Source organism: Camponotus floridanus, unplaced genomic scaffold, assembly GCF_003227725.1.
Source record: "Camponotus floridanus strain SB8 unplaced genomic scaffold, Cflo_v7.5 scaffold58, whole genome shotgun sequence".
NCBI lineage: Eukaryota > Metazoa > Arthropoda > Insecta > Hymenoptera > Formicidae > Camponotus > Camponotus floridanus.
Genome location: NW_020229747.1, coordinates 223,652 through 244,999, shown reverse-complemented (window position 1 = coordinate 244,999; position 21,348 = coordinate 223,652). Strand labels below are relative to the sequence as shown.

At 41.2% G+C, this 21,348-nt stretch overlaps 1 protein-coding gene across 6 annotated transcripts; it reads left to right on the top strand.

Annotated features, from left to right (window-relative positions):
- The first annotated feature begins 766 nt into the window (after nucleotides 1–766).
- On the top strand, nucleotides 767–21,220 carry LOC105256881 (triple functional domain protein). 6 transcript variants are annotated; one of them, XM_025412871.1, is made up of 29 exons: nucleotides 767–784; nucleotides 2,204–2,494; nucleotides 2,574–2,687; nucleotides 2,826–3,150; nucleotides 3,280–3,938; nucleotides 4,120–4,227; nucleotides 4,617–4,712; nucleotides 5,240–5,418; nucleotides 5,509–5,656; nucleotides 5,807–5,998; nucleotides 6,139–8,154; nucleotides 8,965–9,156; nucleotides 9,256–9,519; nucleotides 9,606–9,962; nucleotides 12,667–13,237; nucleotides 13,532–13,607; nucleotides 13,738–14,185; nucleotides 14,287–14,373; nucleotides 14,440–14,777; nucleotides 14,873–15,032; nucleotides 15,104–15,331; nucleotides 15,422–15,610; nucleotides 15,708–15,940; nucleotides 17,920–18,196; nucleotides 19,012–19,561; nucleotides 19,650–20,193; nucleotides 20,272–20,610; nucleotides 20,686–20,878; nucleotides 21,014–21,220. In XM_025412871.1, exons 2-29 carry the CDS (start codon nucleotides 2,234–2,236, stop codon nucleotides 21,119–21,121), a joined length of 9,252 nt encoding a protein of 3,083 aa, XP_025268656.1. In that variant the 5' UTR covers nucleotides 767–784; nucleotides 2,204–2,233; the 3' UTR covers nucleotides 21,122–21,220. The 6 variants fall into 6 exon arrangements, with proteins under 6 accessions (XP_025268656.1, XP_025268659.1, XP_025268657.1 ...); XM_025412869.1 differs by lacking the exon at nucleotides 767–784 and adding an exon at nucleotides 1,139–1,405; XM_011267143.3 differs by lacking the exons at nucleotides 767–784; nucleotides 4,120–4,227 and adding an exon at nucleotides 1,139–1,405.
- Nucleotides 21,221–21,348: the final 128 nt, after the last annotated feature.

The following is a 21,348-nucleotide window of genomic DNA, read 5'->3' as shown; positions in this document are numbered from 1 at the left end:
AGGAACCGTATAATTATCGTAACATTTGCAACATTATTGCAACGAAAATTTTAAATAATTTGCATATCAAGGAATGCGATAAATGTAAGAACCTTCTCACAGACACCTCGAAATCCGAATTAATTTCCAGCAATAATTTGTTGGAGACATTTAAAGACGCTGATATTACACTGACTCAAAGAATGAGCGATGTTTGTTATTCACATCATACGGCGTTAATGTTGGAAACTGAATTATACATGGAAATGGATTTACGTTGGTTAAATTGTCAGCAACACAAAGTTCCGTTAAAAGAATGTTTAATATCGTATCTAGTTTTATTTTATATTTACAAATGGTGTAACCGTATAAATGACATTTTTTCTGGAAAAGAGTACGACGATTCGAACCGTACGTGATGAAACGTGTAATGTGTGCCTGGTGTAAAATATAAGTCGATGCAAATTTTTTTTAATACAGCAATAAAATATTTTATTTTATATCTGTTGTTTTTTTTTTTATTTTATTTTTTGAAGAAAACACGACATTCTTGCTGAAACCAAATTTAAATTCAAAGAAATTGCCGCCAACTTAAATTCTGGTTTCTTGCGTGGGAATTGCTCGTTAAACTTCAGACCAATGTTCAAGAACCAATCGATCACTCCGATGTCGGAAATTCTTACGCTTGAAGATGGCTTCGATGTTCGAATCGAACGCCGCGCGTCTAGATATTCGTGCATCGTGACATTGCTTTAAGAGAAATGGCAATGAAATTTATCGGCAAACAGGAAAAGAAAAAATTCATGTACGTAATACATATATTAGATTGAATTGTTTTTATATTTATAATCATATTCAATGTGACCGTAGTCGACCGTTTATCAACCTAATTATTAGAAAAAAATGTCAAATCAACAGTCATGATGTAGAAACACCTAGATGCGAAAGTAGCCGTCATGATTGAAAAAGGTATTCGCCAGGGGCAGGTTCCATTTGGCGATCGCAAATCGCGACGCACGTGAGCGTCGTTTTTGTCTTTGTTGAATTTTTGGTGAACGGCAAGGATGAAATAATCCCACGATCGTTACGATCGCCAAGTGGAACGTGTCCTAGATAAGACGAAATTGCAAATAGGTACACACACGCATGCATGCATACGTCTCTCGCGTGAAGCGTAAAACGACTCGTGCTCGTGCTGTCCCCTCGGACGGTATTGGCGAGCAAAGCTGTTGAAAACTCATCGTTTGAACATGGCAGCGGTGATCTCAGACTTTTATTCGCGTGACGATCGCCCGATGTGATTTTAACCGTGTCGATGAAACGACAATATGAACTCGGTAGTCTGTCCTCGCGGAGAAATTCGCGCCCGATAACGCGACGACGAGGGACAAGGACGCTGGAGTCGCCGTAACCGGATTTTCTACGGGTAAGAGGGACGCACCGACGAGTTTTTCGTTTATCTCGCTCACGCCAACGGAATGTCAGACGCGACGATTCGTTCCAACTCGGTCTAACGACGTTATTGTAACGTACTGTAACGTCGTTGCCTGCTAAAACGATAGAGTCGCGTTGAAAACATTCGTTTGACGTAGGCATATCTGCGACAGGCGTATCTGTCACCTCTAGAGAAACAGGACGATTGATGCTGCTGTGCGCGCGATATGTGCGTGTGCGTAATTTCTCTATATTTTATTTCTAATATTTTATTTTATCGCCGCGTGCCAGATACACGCCTATCGCTAATTTGCCCGTCCGCCTCTGAATAGCGTCGCGTCGCGTCGCGATAGTATTTTGACAGAGGACTGGGAAGGGACGAGATGCTACCTTGGCTATTTCGTCGCGTTTCCCACCGATATCGCGGCACCGACGAGTTTTCCTATAAGGAATAGTATCGCGGTAGAAATGTATATGGAATGCAGATTTCCAGTGATATATATTTGTGTAGGTGTACATGTGACCTTGAATTTGACTTGCATCGAATGCATTTGCAAGGCTGAGCGCGGTTCGCTCTTTACAGTTTGTCCTTTATTTCTCTAGAGACTATATATGGATGAATTCGTTTAAATAGCCGATATTTGGCAGTTGAGCCAAAATTTATAATTGTACAACTATTTTTATTAGAGACTTTGATTGCGGTTTTGATCGAAGATCACACGTGAGATTCGTTATCGATATTCCGATCTCATTTTAATGGTTGATTTATTGTCTCTATTAATGTAAACAGGTCATGACAGTTTAACGAAAAGTAAGAATAATGGACGGTACACGAGCGGCAGAAGTATTGCCATTGTTGCAAGAACGTTTGGCGATACTACCAGGTGGACGAGATCGCAGAGGGGGCCCCGTGCTTCTGTTTCCAAGTACGCCGAGACGCGAACGCGCGAAACCCGAAGATTACAGACGTCTCCTACAATATCTATTTGCTATTCCGAGCGATGAAGCCAGAGGCCTACGATTTACCGTAATTGTAGATATGCGCGGTACTACTTGGGACTCGGTCAAGCCCATCTTGAAGGTTGTCGACAAACGAATGAACTTTATTTATTTCAAGCATAGAATATCGGAATCAAAAACATTCGTAAACATTTTTTTAGGTATTACACGAGCATTTTCACCGTACAGTTCATGTCGCTTTTCTCATTAAACCGGAAAACTTTTGGCAGAAACAGAGAACTTCGCTAGGCAAACAAAAGAAATATAATTTTGAAGTAAGTATACGTCAAAGTATATTATGCTAAAAACACAACTATTTGTGTTTAAACCATCGTTTCTTTTTTTGCAAATATTTTTGAGCAAATTTTCCAAACAAGTGTCAGATATGTTTATTTTCATATGCTTATTTTCAGATTAATACAATTAGCTTAGAAGCTCTTGTAAAAGTTATAGATCCTTCTCAACTCACCGCAGATTTAGATGGATCGTTGCAATATGATCATGCTCAATGGATCGATACTAGATTAGTCGTAGAAGATTTTACATGGCAAGCGGCTGATCTTCTCGATCGATTAGATGACTTGCAAGAGGATCTCAGTCGAAATGATTTTGCTGACGATGTTGCGGGAGCTAAGCATGGCATTGATCTACATAATGAAATGAAAAAGAAAATCATGAAAGTTCCAGTGGAAGATATCGAAGTTGTTGGACAACGCCTGCTTCAGCGATTTAATAATAGTTAGTTCACGATTCTCAACTATTTTTTATTGTAGACGTACAATTATTTTGTTCCTCGTTAATAAAAATAACAAACTTAGTCTTTGAAATTTACACAGCGCAATGTAACGTGTATAAATGTGTTTTCAGGTGCAACAGCAACCGGGGGAGAGGGAGGAAGTATCGACAATGGCGCGGCAAGTTGCGCGGATTCCGACGGACGAGCATTGGCTACTTTGGTTATTCAGCACTTGGATTCCGTGCATGCCGCGCAACAGCATCTGCTACAATTGTGGCACATTAAGAAGATGAAACTGGATCAGTGCTTTCAGCTACGAGCGTTTGAACAGGATTGCGAGAAGATGTTTGATTGGATTTGTCACAATCGAGAAGCGTTTCTTGCTAGTTACGTGGAGATTGGTCGCTCGTATCAGTTGGCCAAGAATTTGCAGGAGGAACATAAACATTTTACCATGAGTTCGATGAATGTTTACGTGAATATAAATAAAATCCTCACAATGGCTGGTAAATTATTGGAGACGCAACATTACGCGGCTGGACACGTACGAGCAGTGGCCGGTCGTCTGGATCGAGCTTGGAAGGAATTTGCCGCGGGTCTGGATGAACGTACCGCGGTACTTAGTTTAAGTGTAGTGTTTCACCATAAAGCAGAACAGTATGTTGACAATGTAGCTGGTTGGAGCCAAGCGTGCGAAATTAGCAATCTGCCCAACGAAATTCCAGTGCTCGAGTCTCATATTCGCCAGCATCAAACTCTTTACGAGGCAATGTGTCAGGCATATACAGAGGTAAATTTTCCCCTATTTTTTCTTAGCACACACATGTATATATTTTATCCGATATAATTGACTCTGTTACAAGTTTGCACAGTGGACGAAGTTATCCTTGCGTTATTGTCATAAATCATCCTAATCTTTACCTTATACATCTTTTTTTATGTATACTGTAAGTTCATTTGATATTTAACAGGTTTACAATACATATCAGGCATTATTGAGCGGCCTAGGTACAATGCTGCAAGTATGTCATAATGTGAACGCCCGTTCTTCAGGGTTGGATACATTTCGCGTCGATTATGTACGAGAAATTTTCAATTTTTAAAGCTTTCAGGCAATGGAATTCATTACTCGCTTGGTACTTGGGTGCTACTGGAAATATCTATCTGTAAATTCTCTGCAATAATTAACATTTGATGTAATTTCCTTTTTATAACCCAGGCGCGTCTCAGTATTCTCCAATAGATTTTTTTTTTACTGGCGCACGTTTATTTATTCGTCATTATCGGTATTTCTTAGTCTACAATTTTTAACTGTTATGTGTTCTTATCTGAAAAATTTCAACTTTGACAAAAATACTTTAAATTATTATACATACATACACTTTGATCCAAATAAATTTTGACACAAATATTGTATATTGTATATACGAATGTTTCTCAAGCGGGATTGGAAAAAATTCTTATTTAGGTGCATAGTACCAGTAAGAAGCTTCTTTATCAACTGGATCATCTTGTGCAAGTCTGTAATCAACCGCAAGGAATTGATCATGTCGCCAGAAAACATGTACGTTAATTGGTGTTTATAGGAACAATTACTGTTGTTTTTTCTTTTTTTGTGTTAAAGTTTTTTTTTATCATTATTTTCTTGTATGTCATCCTTTTTAGAAAATAACTTAATGGTTAATATAAGAGTAACGATTAAAAACGGGCAATTGATTATTAATTGTTAAGTTCATCAAAAAAATATTTAAAAATTGTAATTGTAAGAAGAAAATAGCAAGTTCTCTCTTTATTTCTTTCCATTAAGAATTATATTTCTTCTTTTAATTCAACTGCAATTCCTTGCATGGGATAAAAAATAGGGTTTCTATATAATTGCTCTTATTTGGTAAGATTAATATACATATGTATATATAAATATACGCTTATGCTATAATCATATTTGTTATAGTCTATATAAAGTTTATTAGATTATTATTTAATGAGATATTGAGATTGGGATGCATGCAACATTATTTAACCAACTAATAAATAACGATTAACATTTCAAAGTAATTTTATGACATCACAATTTATATTTGATTTATATAGGGTCAAGACGGACACAATATCGATAGTCATACTGGCACGAGTGGCAATCCGGCGGCTGATTACAGCGAAGGTGCATCCCATGTTTTGGCTGTCATTCATCAAATTCTTGGTCATCATAGAGCGTTGGAAGCTCGTTGGCACGCTCGCAAAGTCAAGCTTCATCAACGGCTCGCATTAAAGTATGAAAATAAAACTTACATGTATTATGGCTAATGGTGCATATAATTATGATTTTTAGACTATTCAATGCATACAATTATGATTTTTAGACTGTTTCAAGAAGATGTAAAGCAAGTTCTCGACTGGCTGACAAATCACGGCGAAGTGTTCATTAGAAAAAATACGGGTGTAGGTCGTAATCTGCAGAAAGCGCGCGTTTATCAAAAAAGTCATGAACATTTTGAAAATGTTGCACAGGTAATTTTATATATTTTACTGCTATTATATATATATATATATATATATATATATATATATATATATAATCTTTTACAATATAATATCACATTGTACTTACAATTCTTACTAAAAATGATTTAATGAATATTTTATATTGTTTATTTATAGAATACATATACAAATGCGACCAAACTGTTGACGGCTGCCGAAGAACTCGCTCATACGGGTGAATGCGCACCCGATGAGATATACGCAGTGGCGCAAGAATTGGAGGCTCATGTCAGTAGTTTTGCAGCGAGAGTCGAGCAACGACGTCGCAGATTAGATCTGGCAGTAGTATTTTATACTCACGAGAAGGAGGTATATTTTTATCATTTATCGCGATGCGTAGGGATGTTTACACCAAGTGCGGTAGCCTGTAAAAAAACGCGTGTGTATGTGTGTGTTTGCATACACACATGCATGTACGATGCCATTTTTAATGTAGATTCACTTTACAGCTCATTGGATGGGTAGATGAATTACGTCAAGAAATGCAGCAGGACGAAGTGGCAGAAAATCTGGAGACGGCGGAAAGATTGTTGGAGCAATGCGCGCAGCACAGATCGTCTTGTCTGGAAGCGTGCGCTTCGACGATAGCCCAAGGCGAAGCTTTACTGCAAGAACTTCGCGAAGCGACCGATGCGCCTGACACAACGGGCTCGATATCGGCGGTAGAGTCAGCCTTGGATAGATTGGCGAGCTTGCGGCAAGAATTGGAAGATTTGTGGGCTACGAAAAAGTTAAGACTGGAATTATGCCTACGATTACGCGTCTTTGAACGAGATGCGTTGGAGGCGAGCGGTCAATTGGAGATGTGGGCTCAAGAGTTGCAAGGTCCGCCGCGAGAAGGCTCTCCCGAGCAATTGCTACGTGTGCATAATGATGGAGTTGCTCACATGCAGAATACCGCTTTTCAAATACTTCATCGTGGTCAAGAATTGGCACAAGTTTTGGAAGAAGCGGGAGTATGCATTATGGCGGATGGTCAGCACAGTGCCTCGGCGCGAGTACAGGTGCTTCTCGAATTTCTAAACGAGAGAGAATTGGACGCGGAAGATCTCGCGGAAATGCGACGGGTACGATTGGAGCAAGCTTCTCAATTATTACAGCTACAGACGGACGCTTCTCACGTAATCAAATGGATACGAAATGGCGAATCGATATTATTGGCTTCGCTCAGGATACCGGATGATTTCGAGGATGCCGAACAACTGGGAAAAGAACACTATCATTTCCAACTCGCAATAACGAATACTCATGCATCTGCCGTGCAAGTGAAGCACAAGGCGGACTCTTTAATAAGCGGGAATCATTACGACCCAAAAAGTATTCGAGAAGTCGCGGAAGACGTTACTAAACGGTGGCAACAACTAGTGACTTGTGCGGAAGAACGACATAAATTGATTACCGCCAGTTTAAACTTTTACAAAACAGTGGACTCGGTACGTTCGGTTCTCGATAGTTTAGAGGTACAATACAATGTGGACGAGGACTGGTGTGCCGACGGAGAAAAGGCCTCCGGAATACCGGCAAATATTACCAGACATCAGGAACAAAAGGAAGCCTTTCTAAAAGCGTGTACGCTAGTACGACGAACCGGGGAAACGTTCTTAAAGTATATTAATCGTAGTCTACAATTTTACAGCTACCACGCTAATAGCGCCGGTTCCGCGAATAAAGTCAAAAATATTCTCGAGGAATTGGTCAGTAAGGAAAACAAAGTGCTCGAGTATTGGACTCAACGAAAAAAGCGCTTAGATCAATGTCATCAATACGTTCTGTTTGAACGTAGTGCGAAACAGGCACTCGAGTGGATAAAGGAGACTGGAGAGTTGTATCTAGCGACGCACACCAACGTCGGTAAAAATCGCATTGAAAATGAACAATTGCTGCAAGAGCACATTGAATTTAAAGGCGCGGCAAAAGAAACTAGAGAAAGAGTAAAATTGTTGATTCAACTCGCTGACAATTTGGTCGAGAGAGGTCACGCTCATGCCGCGGCGATCAAGCAAGCGGTCGCCGAAGTCGATCAGCGATATAAAGACTTTAGCGCGCGAATGGATTGCTACAAGACTCAAATCGAAGATGATCTCGGTATTCAATCCGACGAGGGGCACAAAGATCTCTCCATCGACCGCAATTCGGATCCGTTGCTGGAGGAGAAAATCAAAGGTAAAGACCTCAAAGAATTGAACGAAGAGAAGAGAAGATCCGCGCGAAGAAAAGAATTTATTATGGCTGAACTCTTGCAAACCGAGCGTACGTACGTAAAAGACTTGGAAACTTGTATTCGTTGCTTCCTGGACGAAACGCGATGCGGAAAGGGAAATGTTCCGTTGGGTTTACAAAGTCGTGAATCGATCATTTTCAGCAATATAGAAGAGATACATCAGTTTCATAGCAATGTATTTCTACGCGAACTAGAAAAGTACGAGACCATGCCGGAAGACGTTGGACATTGCTTTGTAGTATGGGTGAGTAATACATATTATAAAATAATTTCTACAAAAGTACAATTTTCTATCACACATGTTACATGTATGTATATATATATATAATGTTACGTGGTCGGATCGCCAAGGCCCTCGTCTGGATTAATGTGAATAACAAGGTAATACACAACAAGAACTCGGAGTATTCTCAAAATAGGCTGCGGATAAAAACGCGTTTGCTCAGCTTGACAGCTGGATTCAAACTCAAATGACCGTCGTTGTTTGTAAACAATCTCTTGACTTGGAATTCGAACAACGGCAGGGCCGTAGCGATCTGGGCGCGTAACAATATATACATATATGCATATGTATATACAGGGTGACTCAAAACTCATAATGAATCTTTCAAAGACAGATTCGTGGGATAATTTGGAGGCGATTTTTCCTCAGCAAAAATATCGATGAAGATCATCATTTTTTGCATGTTCCCGACATTTTTGTCATCATATATCTTTCTATTAATTAAGCTTTAAATTAAAACTCAATTAAAGTAAACTCTATTTAAAATTAATCGAAGAATGTGGTTTTGTTAATATTTTATTTCTACAAAGCTTAGTTTACAAAAAACCCCTTATTTCCAATCACTTATAATTCGAAAATTATTAGTGCCTCGATATTTTCGCTAAGGAAAAATTATTTTTCAATTGGCTAGAGAATCTGCCTTTAAAATATGTAGCGATAGTTTCATCCTGTATATGTATAAATATGTATATACATATGTATGTACGTACGTATGTATGTGTGTACACACACACACACACATCTATATATATCATTTAATAATCCATACAGGCACCTAAGTTCGACATGTACGTAACCTATTGTAAAAATAAGCCCGAGAGCAATCAACTGTTAGTAACGCACAGTGGAACGTGGTTTGAGGAATTGCAGAGAAAGTATAGAGTAGAACATCCCATTGCTGCATATTTAATCAAACCTGTACAAAGAATTACAAAATATCAGCTGCTACTTAAGGACTTACAGGTATATGTAAGGAGGTAGAAAGAGAGAAGGAAAGGAGTACATCTCAAATTATTTAATTTTAATATATATTTCAATTTGGTTGTTTCTTTTTCACTTCAGGCTTGTTGCCAAGAGGGACAGGGCGAAATAAAAGAAGGGTTAGAAGTGATGTTAAATGTGCCTAAAAAAGCTAACGATGCCTTACACTTAAGTCTATTGGAAGGTTGCGATGTTAGTACAGATGCGCTCGGTGATGTTGTACTGCAAGATTCGTTCACCGTATGGGACCCGAAACAATTGATTAGGAAGGGAAGAGATCGCCACATATTTCTTTTCGAATTGTACCTTCTTTTCACAAAAGAAGTCAAAGATTCTGCCGGAAAGGTTCGCGCGTATAATAATCTTGTCTTTAGATTTAAAATAAACTCTTATATTGTATATTATATATTAATTTGTCTATATCTGTTTAGGTAAAATATGTTTATAAAAACCGTTTATTGACCTCCGAATTGGGCGTAACCGAGCATATCGAAGGCGACGAATGCAAATTCGCGGTATGGACAGGACGAGCACCGACGAGCGATACTCGCGTAGTGTTGCGGGCGAATTCGATGGATGCGAAGCAGCTGTGGGTGATGAGGTTACGCGAAGTAATACAGGAGACATTTTTGGGCAAAAATATGCCAAAGAGCCCCGCTAAGAAGAGCTCCAGTCAACGCTCCAGCAGAGATTTGGAAGAATGCGCGTCCTTGGATGAAAGTGTGGAGAATCTCGATAGAAATTCATTGGCTTCCTTTGGTTCGACTAATACCACGGATTCCGATAAGGTAAAGTACAATCTTTTCATTATAAATTTTTTTTATCAAAGTTTATTTTCATATGGTGTATAAAACTTGTAAGTTAAGATCAAAGTCGAGAAGAAATTGCACAATAAAATATAGGAGCATGAGCTTTTTTAATTACATTTTAATAATTATTTCATATAAAATTTTCATAAATGAACGAATATATATATTTAGGAAGAAACTATTAATTTAAGAAAATTTAGACTGCTTTTCGATATTTTCTTATAGAATAAAAGAATAATGTAATTATAAAAAAAATTCTTTCTACTCCCATCTAATATTTTATTGTACAATTCCTTTTTAACTCTAATATACATATATCGAGATATTATGAGTTTTTTACAAGTAATTCAAAATTAAATTCTTGTCCTTGATAACAATATCATTTTGCAATGTAAAGAGATACTTGATATATTATCTTCTATATACATATATCTAAAGTAAAAAAATCTCTAGATCTCCTATCTAGCTAGAGATAGATTATTCAAGTGTTGTTGCATCTCTTTTTTTGAGAGAAAAACTAAATCGATATCAACTAAATAATTTGCAATTGAGATGAAATTCCGCGATCTATCCTATATGAAAAGTCAATCAATCATTTTTCATCTATTTTTACTTTCAACCTTTACATTTTTCCTCAGAATCCAGACCATGTAAATATATCCTCCTTTGGAGTAGAGTTTAAAAAAATTGAACTCTCTCGAAACGATCCGCTCTTCCCGAATCATCTTGCTCGAGCGCGCTGTACGATCCATCGCTCATCTCTTACGGATTCTTCCCCACCTGCAACAGGGATGGCGATACGACACGGGGAAGGCCACGGAGGCCACGGAGGCCACGGAGGCCACTACTTGCGCAGGGTTGGGTGGGGCGCGCAAGTTGGGTTGGGTTAGTTATAATCTCTCGTCACTCCGCACGGTCGAGAGGCCGACGATCAGTACGGGCGCGACTCCCGGGTCGCATGGATCCGCTCGAGGATCTACGCGACTGATTGCGAGACGTCGATGAGCGAATCGGTAATGCCCCGACTTTGTCGACGAGGGAGAAGAAGAGAAAAAAACGCGACAAGAAACGCGAGACTAAACCATCGGCGATGGCAAATATATTAAACGTCGTCGTACGTAGAAAAATGTGCTTCGCGCGTAATAACGCCCTACTAAGCGCATCGTTTCTCTCCTCCTTCTCTATGCTACGGTTGCGTTCGCGCGTTGTGTGAAAACCGTACCGATCCGGCGAATTGACGTCATGACGTCACCGGCTGGGAAACCGGCGACGATCGCCCAGAAGGCGCGCAGAAAGATCTCCTTGCCGTGGTTTCGTCAGGGCTCGGCGACACCGCCGCACGCGACCCTCTCCAGACAACATACCATCGATACGCCAAGCTCGTTCCAGGCTCGACTTCTGCGCCGTCAACCTTCCCTAACCCAGGTACTATCGTATCCTTGCGATACCTGCCTGTGTCCTACCTATAAGACCGATCGTTTCTCTCGTCGGGTATAATTTTCTTGTCTTCGCGAGTCGTAAGATTAAATCGTTTCTTTCCTCGTCGAGTATTTTTCCCAAGAAATCGAAAAGTTATTAAAATGAAAATTCTGTCGTAAGGGGAGAGATTGCGACGATAGATTAATCGATAAATTACATGTATCTTTTCGAGGCTTTTGGAGATGTAGAAGTAGATGCGGGCTCGAAGAGGTTGATTCGAATCGACGGCGAATTATCTGGAAATTTGCAAGAGGGAAAATAGTAAAAATAATATAAAATGTTATATACATCTCGAAGCGATAACGTGATAATCTAATAATCTCTCTCGTTTCTTTTTATCGTCTTTCTTCCATTTCCCTTGTTTTCTTTTATAAATTTAGTAATTTGCGGCGCGACGCGGTGCAAGCTGACGATGCTGTGAGAAAATTTGGCACGTGGAAAATTCTATTTCGGATCGCGGAATGTATAGGAAAAGCGGGCGAAGCATCGGACGGGACCATTCGCGGTCACGTCCGGCAAACAATTGCGCGTCTTTCGCAGCGACGAGAGACACCACCACACCGGCGGTTAAACACGGTAAACGTACACATCCGCGATACAATATGCGCGCACACGCACGGTATTTATAGCAACGTCAAAGGACCGTCGTGTCGTGACATGAGCTATTTTCAAAACGCCGGAATCGTGCGTGCGATTTAAAAGCGTCGTAAAAGGGCGCGCGCGCGCGCGAGAGGGAGAGAAAGAGACACTCGCTGACACTGATCTCGCCGACGATCAGAATCATTCGTGCATCAGTAATCGAATCTCGCTCCGTCGATCCGCAAATTCAAAGACAATCGGTCCTTCGCAGCGAGAGTGGTTGTCCGAGACCGACAGAGAGGAGGAGGACGATCGTATCGACCCGGTCTACGCTTGCGTAAGCACGAGAGGGCAGCTCTCCTCTTCCTATTCGTTTTGCTTCCCTGCTTTCGGTATATCCTACCACCCTCTTTACGCTACTCCGCCCGCTGCGTTACCTCTCCTCCACCTTCCGCCGTTACTTTCACGCACGCGCGCACTTATAGATGCATCACACTTGACTAATTATCCCTTTCTACATCCGCCCCCGATCTCGCGCTGGTATCTAACGCGTGGTATCGAGCGGGATTCGCCACTTCCGCAATGGGACAAATCTATCGAGGATCCTCTAACGTCCATTTTTCAGACCGGGGTAGTCGAAATGACGTGGGTGGTCGCCGATCATATGGCGGCGCCAGGCTCGAGAGAACTCAGCGTGACGAAAGGGCAGCAGGTCGAGGTGTTGGAGAACGGCAATAGCGCCGGTACCACTCCCGCCGGGGTTCCCAACACCGGTGAATGGACTCTGGTACGTTTACCGCTCACCCCAGGACAAGCGGAGCCTCCCATGGAGGGTCTGGTGCCCACCAGTGCTCTGAAACAGCCACCGACCGCTTCCTGTAAAACTTCGCCGTCCAGAAAAGCGTCCACGCAACAGCAGCAACAGTCGCATCAGTATCATCATCATCAACAACAACAACAACAACAACAACAACAACAACAATCGCATCATCATCCATCGTATTATCAGCAGCAGCAAATCAATCAGGCAATCGTCCAAACGCAACAGCAGCAGCAACAGCAAACTGCCGTCGCATCATCGACTACAGCCAATGCATTATCGTCGAGCACCGCAGTTAGCATCCCCCCGGCCACGGCTTCGTTGACGACTTCGCTGTCGTCCGCGGTCCTCTCGCCCATGTTATCGGAAGACGCAGGTGAATGACGATGAAAAAAGCCCGCGGTTTCGAGCATGTCGAGCTCTTGTCACGCGTCTTCTTTTACCTCTTCCTGTGCCATAACTGCAAAGTAAGCGTAGTTTAGCGTATGTCGTGGCACGTGGAGAAATAAATTCACTCGTAATCGCGCGGATCTGCGAGGAAGTTGCGGTGAACCGCAAATTGGCGCGAGATTCGCGCAATGACGCGTCGTGTCCTCGCGCTCAATTCCGATAAACAAATTGGAGCATCGTGTTAGAGTAGAAAATAATGTCGCTTTTAATTGATTCGCAGAAACTACCGGAAGCGATGGTAGCGGGTCAACGACTAGTACAAATTCACCTGGAAACAAGAGACGAGGTTTTAGCGGGTAAGCACTTGATAAAAACTGCCTCGTCTGAATCTCTCCCCTTCTCCTCTCTCTCTGCCTCTCTCTTATTTTAAAATGTCATACGTGCAACGATAATCACGTATCGTGACGGGCACATTTCTGTTTATAGACGGAAGTGGCTCCCACCGCCTTTACGCAAACTTAGCCAAGGTAAAGTGGAGAAAACCAATACTGTGACCGTGTCGACGTCATCGTCTCCTTTGATTGGACCGTCTTTGAAGAAAAGTAGCTCGGATAAACGCTTTAAATTACCAAGCGGCATCGAGCACAATCGGCCTGGTAAAACTACGTTCGATGCCCAAGAGGGTGAGGAAGGCATTAATAAAGAGGAAGAAGAAGATGAGGAACAGCACGAGGTCGATGTGGATGTGGACGTTACATGCGAAAGCGATGATACGACAGCGGTGACAAGTTCGCAAGAGCAAAACGGTGGAGAAGATGCCGACGACGATTTGGAACTTCCTCCTCCAATGAAGCCTATAACCGAACCGATACTTGTGACAGCCGCGAATGGTCCATCAGGATCTACGATACCGAGCGAATTACCTGGGAAACGAGTAAGCATTTAAATTTAAGCGTTTCTAATTTTCTTTAATTATTCCTTTCGTCTTCCAATTCCTTATATCTCTATATCTTGGTCGTTTTATTATTTCAATAGTCCGCTGAACGTTCGACGAAAATCCTCGATGGCGGCGCCACGACGGCCGATCTGTCGGAGATTGAACAGATTGTAAAAGAGAGAATGGTAAGCTCGCTCACAGTCAGATATAGATTTGTGCATTGCACCAAGTACTATGCATATCATTAACAGGAGCAACATACAGAAAATCAAGAAAGACACAGTCTCATGCGAACCCCTAACGGAAAATCGTTGAGCAACGAGGAAGACTATTGTAACGCGACCATTAATCCGACCGCCGTCGAAGAATTAGATCCGGAGAGTACCGCAATTGCCAAACGGCAATTTGTTATTCGAGAGCTAGTGGACACCGAGAGAGATTACGTCAACGATTTGAAACACATAGTCGAAGGATATATGGCACTAATGCGAAATCCCGATTGCGAGATTTCTTTGCCGGAAGATTTGCGCGGTGGGAAAGATAAGATGGTTTTCGGTAACTTGGAAGCCATCTACGAGTGGCACAGAGAGTGAGTCGTCCATTGAAATTTTTATTCGATAATCGCGTATTCTCGGATACACGTACGCGCACGCACATGTTTACATTGACATTTCTTGCTTTCAGTTTTTTCCTTAAAGCTTTGGAACGTTGTTTGGAACGTCCGGAAGAGCTCGGACCTCTCTTTAAACGTTACGAGCGCAAGCTGCACATGTATGTGGTTTATTGTCAAAATAAACCCGTTTCAGAATACATTGTGTCGGAATATATAGATACATACTTTGAGGTAAAATCATCAAGTGACAAGTAACAAAATGTAAAATGATGTATTTAAACCACAGGACATGTATATTATAGGAACTTAGGCAAAAACTTGGACATCGTTTGCAACTCTGCGACTTGCTCATCAAGCCCGTACAAAGAATTACAAAATATCAACTTCTTCTACGGGAGGCATTGCGCCTCACTGAACGAACCCAAAGGTTATCGGAAATCGAAGGCCTCAGAGCGGCGGCTCATGTCATGCGAGTTATTCCTAAAGCTGCAAACGATATGATGGACGTTGGGAGACTACAAGGTTTCGACGTGAGTATCGCTTGCTTTTTTTTTTCCCCTTATTCTTATTAATATTACGCAAAAGGATATTACGTTTCTTTTAACTTTTTTTTTTTTCAGGGAAAAATAACGGCGCAAGGAAAACTCTTATTGCACGGGCCGCTTCTAGTATCGGAAATATCAAATGTATCGACGAGAGAAAGAGAATGGCAAGTCTTTCTTTTCGAACAAAATATTATCTTTAGCGAAGCTGTCGGCAAGAAGACGCAATTTACCAATCCTGCCTACATATACAAAGCACACATTCAGGTAAAATAATTAATTACTTTCTCTATTGCTTCTGGTCATTTTCGGTTGTATGGAAAAGACAATATTGTTGCATTATCGAATCAAACATTGTATGTAGGTGAACAAAATGAGCCTCGAAGATTCGAATGACGATCCGGAAAAATTTAACATCCGATCGACGGACCCTCGAAAGCCCGGGCTAGGATTTTCTTGTAGCGTAGCGGAAGAAAGCGGACCGCGCAGGCAGGAATGGGTAGACACGATCACTGCCATCCTGCAAACTCAGCGCGACTTTCTCAAGGCGATACAGTCACCGATTGCCTACCAGAAGGAACTTACCAAAGATCCACTGTAAGCGTTTCTAAACTTGACACATTGAACTTACACACTCTCTTTTAATATTCAATCTGTGAATATTCGTTCCGACATATTTTTGTATATTTTATATGAAAAGGGACACACAACACATATACACACACACAAACAACAAACATAATGGCCATAAGAGCTAGATAATCGTCAGTCGTTTCCTACAAACGTCTTATCGCCTGCTTTCCTCTACGCCCTTTGGCACCAATTTCACCCATTTGTCGAAAATTAAACGACTACTTTTTAGCGTATTTGAATATATTTTAGTGCCTATAATATCACATGCTAAAAAATGTGCACGTATCCAGTCATTTTTCTCACATTCCTTTTCTGTGAATTACCTTTACGTATCTGGTGATGATATCTTGCTTTTGTAGTATAACGATTCAATATTCGACTAAATATTTCCGTGCGGAAGCTTATAAGAACGTCTATACGATACTGTAAAAAAAAAAACTTTTACTCTTCTATCGACTAATAAGAAATAAAATACGATTTATACACACACATACACACACACATGCAGACAGACAGACAGACATATACAGAGAAGTATATGCAGGGTGTTACACAAAAGTGCTGCATTATTTTTTAATGACACATTGCTGAACGGAAATAATTTCTCCCTAGTAAAATACGAATATATGCAGCGATAAAAATAAATTTTTCATGTATCACGACTAGATAATCTTATCTTAAAATTGTAAATGATGTCTAAATTTTTGTTGAAAACTGTCATCAAAAAAGGCAATGCAATACTTTTGGAATATACAAATATATAAATATAATATATATCTTTTCATATTCGATGACGTCTCGAAACGATTGTAGAATTCGATTACCGTTCTGTATCATCAGATATACATATATATATATACACGAAAGTATATATATATATATATATTTATATATATATATATGTACATATATATTTATATTTATATAATATATATATACTTTAGTGGTTTAGATCGCCGCGAGCATGCGAGAGTTGATAAACTCTTTTTATCGTTTAATGGATCCAAATCTATTCACCTGTTCCTTAACGTGTACTATTCCTCTAGACTTGACTATCCGAGTCTATCGGAGCCTATAAAATGTGTGCCGAGATCCGTTCCAATGCGCATGCATTTTACGCGTATATTGTATGCACGCACACAAATGGGGGCGTACTTTGTTGTTTACGTATACATTTACATCTACACACATGCGACTTGTAACGATATGACACAAGAAAAAACGCGCTGCGAGTGCGATGTATTAATAACGTCGTAATAATATATATATATATATGAAGATACGCAATATATTTATAATAATTTTAATAACGTTTACAAAAGCAAGCGCGCGCTCGCGAGTCTGTGAACAAACTATGGCGTGACAGTATGCTGTGTATATATTAATTATGCGCGATACGATTGGAGAGTAGTCGAAAGCAAAGCTATATAATTGACCCGCGAATCATAAAAATTTTGTCTAGAATAAAAATTGTAAATTAATGATTGAGAGACAGAGTGATTGTGATATGGATATATCCCTTACCTTACTATTTAATATACACGTCCATCCGACTAACCAGAGCTTCTTTTCTTTATAATTTTATCAAGAATACAGTACTGCGAAAAGCGCAAATCCAGTAAGTGTGTATCTAACGCGATCACAACCAACCATTCACCCACCACCATCTACCTTTATTGCCATGTGTTGCCAAGCACCAACCTCGTCTATTCGACACGTATGAAAGATTCGAGTTACCGGCGACATCGATTCCTCCGTATTCCGGCTTCTGCCGAGACTCGTTCCTTCTGATCGCTATAAAATTTTAATATTACAAGTCATTTGACGCAAAACGAAGACGCGCTTTACCATTTAATCAGCTTTAATCAGCGAGCATCAAAGTGCGCGAGTCTCGACGCGTAGTACTGTGTCTTGGATTTCATTTATGATTTGCTGGCGTGTAGCCGTGCCACCACCACCACCACCAGCACCACATCAGAACCTGTGATTCGAGCAACCGTATCGGTTCCTCCGACGCTGATAGTCCCCGGATCGACGAACCGAGACAAGAATAACGATCGAATAAGGACGAATCAGCCAACGTTGCAGCGCTCTTATACCGGAGGACTGGATCATATGCAACCACGTACACCCAGCCCGACAAAGAGTAGGCTAAACTTCCTGGAAGGATTTAAGAATACTTTACGCACACGCTCGCCGGGTCGCAACAACTCCATTCCGGTGAGCCAATCCTGATTGTGGTTTTTGCTACTTGAAGCTCTTTCGAGCTTATACATGCGTTACCATTTATATCAATTTAGAATTCTTGATGATTGCAGCAAAGGGGCTCTCCTTCCTCTTCTTCCTCTTGATGCCTGTCGCTATCTACTGCTATCTATTACATTATCTTCTGTCGGTGCGACGATAAGTCATATTTTTGTTATTAAAGAAAAAAAAAAACTATTGTTGAGATTGTAAACAATCTTAATGTTTGCCATACGTTGTTACGTATCTCCTGATGTAATAAGATGAATCTTATACGGACATATACGTCGCGCGAGAAAGAAAATACATCATATCTTTAGGAAGAATAACCACTAGAAAATGAAAAGCTCTTATCTTACTGTAAACTTTTGATTCTTCAAGCTTTGTTACCGCTTTTCCAACTAACGCATCTTATTCGCTATACATATACTATTGTTTTTACAATCGTCGTCGCTATACGAACGTTATCGCTAGCACTCCGCCGAATCGTCGCAATATCGCCTCTGCTATTGCTCTGCTGTACTACATTACATCGATCATCTGTCAAAACCGATGTCATTACTACTACCGCTGTTATTTCTTCCTCTTCCGGGACATGTACGACCGCTACTATTATTGCCGCTACTGTCGATGCATTGCACAGTGCTGGAAGTTCTTCCTGGGTCTTTCTGTCGCACATTCTCTGGGTGAATACAAAATTGCGGGGCGGACGCGACGCAAGTTGCATGAAAAAAAAAAAATATGTTGAATGACGCACGTGTCAAATATGTATAATAAGAGGACTCCTTTAGATCGTTCCAGGTGCTCGCGTAAGATTAGCTGCGGATTGGGGAAAGTTACATGCCGGGGACGAATTGATCGTCTCCCATCTCGATGGTCCGGGTCTAGTGGTATCCCCGATTAATACCAAGAATGAGCTCTGGATTCCGGCGAGTCTTATTTCGAACTCTGCGATTAGTCGAGCGTGGTCGTTTCGACCGCGAAAGATGGTCGATCTTACGAAGAACGATCACGCTGCCGATGAATCAACGACGACGCCCGAAGAGAAGACGCCGGCTATCCTGAGCAGCCCGATGTCGATTCGTGCGACTGCCGGAGAAATCGTTAGGCTCTCCGTCGAAACGCACAACGCGGACCGCAACAATCATGCGATCGTCACCTGGAGAAAAGAAGGCGAGGATCAATGTATAAGAGAGAGCGATCGGTACCAGTTTCAACAGAGCATGGGCTTCGTGTACTTACAAATCACCGGTTGCCGGGCTTCGGATTCTGGCGTGTATCATTGTCAGATCAAATGCGAAACGGGTTCCTGCTCCACGAGAATTTCTCTGTCTGTCATAGGTACATAGCAGTTGAGCACATTTATAACGCATGCATATTATACGTCAAGTCATAGTACATTATTAAACGGTTTCATGTTTTTTCTCAGGCGGAAAGAGCAGCACTTTGGCACGCGCGTTAGGACCTTCGAAAGTCGAGGTCGATTGGGACAAAGAAGAGATCGGTAGCGCGTCGTGCAGCATAGAATGTCGAACTTTACCGTTGCAACGATGGGTGCCAGTGTCGAAACAAATGAATGAACCACCCGTTGTGCTGGACGTGTCACCGGACGCTTCATACAGTTTTCGCGTGATGGGCGATGATGGGCGGACAACCTCGCCGTCGATCGTAGTGACTTTATCAAGATTAGATGCAGACAGCGGGGCGGAATGGGAATCCAAGCAATTCGTCGGTAGATATTTGGAGCTGGACGAACTGGGTAACGGTAGATTCGGAGTAGTTCGTCGCGCCAGAGACAAGGGCACGGGTCAGGAGGTGGCTCTCAAACAGATTCCGCGACACAAACAATCGAGATTGCTGACGCGAGCGGAATACGACGTGCTAGCCTCCACTCATCACGTCAATATCATCAGAGCGTTCGCCCTGTTTGAGAATGCACCTCGACCCGGCATAGACACTATCGTTCTGGAGCTGTAAGTTTTATTCACGGGAAATGTTTCTCGATAAATAGCGCCGTTCGAAATAACGCTTTTTCCTCTTTCGGTTTTTAGAGTCAAGGGCCCAACGTTATTTGTATATCTGAGCGAGAAAACTGAGTATACGGAAGCGGTAGCTACGCGATACACTGGGCAGCTGTTATCTGCGCTGGGCTGGCTACATTGTCGCAGCCGAATGCATTTGGACGTGAAGCCGGAAAATGTTCTCGTCGATCAAGAGACGGATCAGGTGAAGGTGATAGATTTGGGAGAAGCGGTGAGGACTCCGATCGACGAAGTTGTCCCACCTCCCGCTGATTTGGAATTTGCCGCGCCAGAATCGGTGCTAGGTAGACCGACCGGTCCTTATACCGACATGTGGGCTGTTGGAGTTTTTATTTACGTTCTGCTAAGGTACCCTAAAAAATTGCTCAAATATATTTTATAATCTTTTTTTTTCACAATATCGCCTAATGTTATGAAAATTAGTGGTTTGTCACCTTTTCTGGACGATTCTGTGGAAGAAACCACCGCCAACATACTCAAGTGCGATTTCTGTTTTCCCGATGAATATTTCGAGATGATATCCAGCGACGCGAAAGAGCTCCTTCGAAGATTATTGCGTTTGCGTGGTGAGGACCGAGCGAATGCAGAGTTTTGTCTTGGTTCGCCATGGTTGAAGGTAATAACCTTGCGCTACAACTTTTGTATATGTGTATTTTCACTCGGATAATAATTTACGTACGTCTTTCAAAGATATTTACAAAATTATTTTATAGTAATTCCAAATTGTGATATTTGTTTTTTCTATTATTAGATATCAACTGGTGCTACCATACTGTCCACTAGAATGGCCGCATTTATAGAACGTCGCGCCCATTGTCTTAAATTACGTCAAGACCATAATGACAGTTTTTATTCTTAAAACTAACAGTATGCAATATAAAAGCATGTTACTTAAAATACATGACGCAAATTTATATATGTAAATAGCAGAATATACTTGTAAATGTTTAACTATTAATACCTACTTTAAATTTCAATATGAGCGTATGCTGTGCGTGTGCGTGTGTGTGTTTTAATTTATTAAGAAATGATATTCCTTTTTTTTCCTCTTGAAATATTTTTTCTCCTTTTGCCGTTTTAAATGGG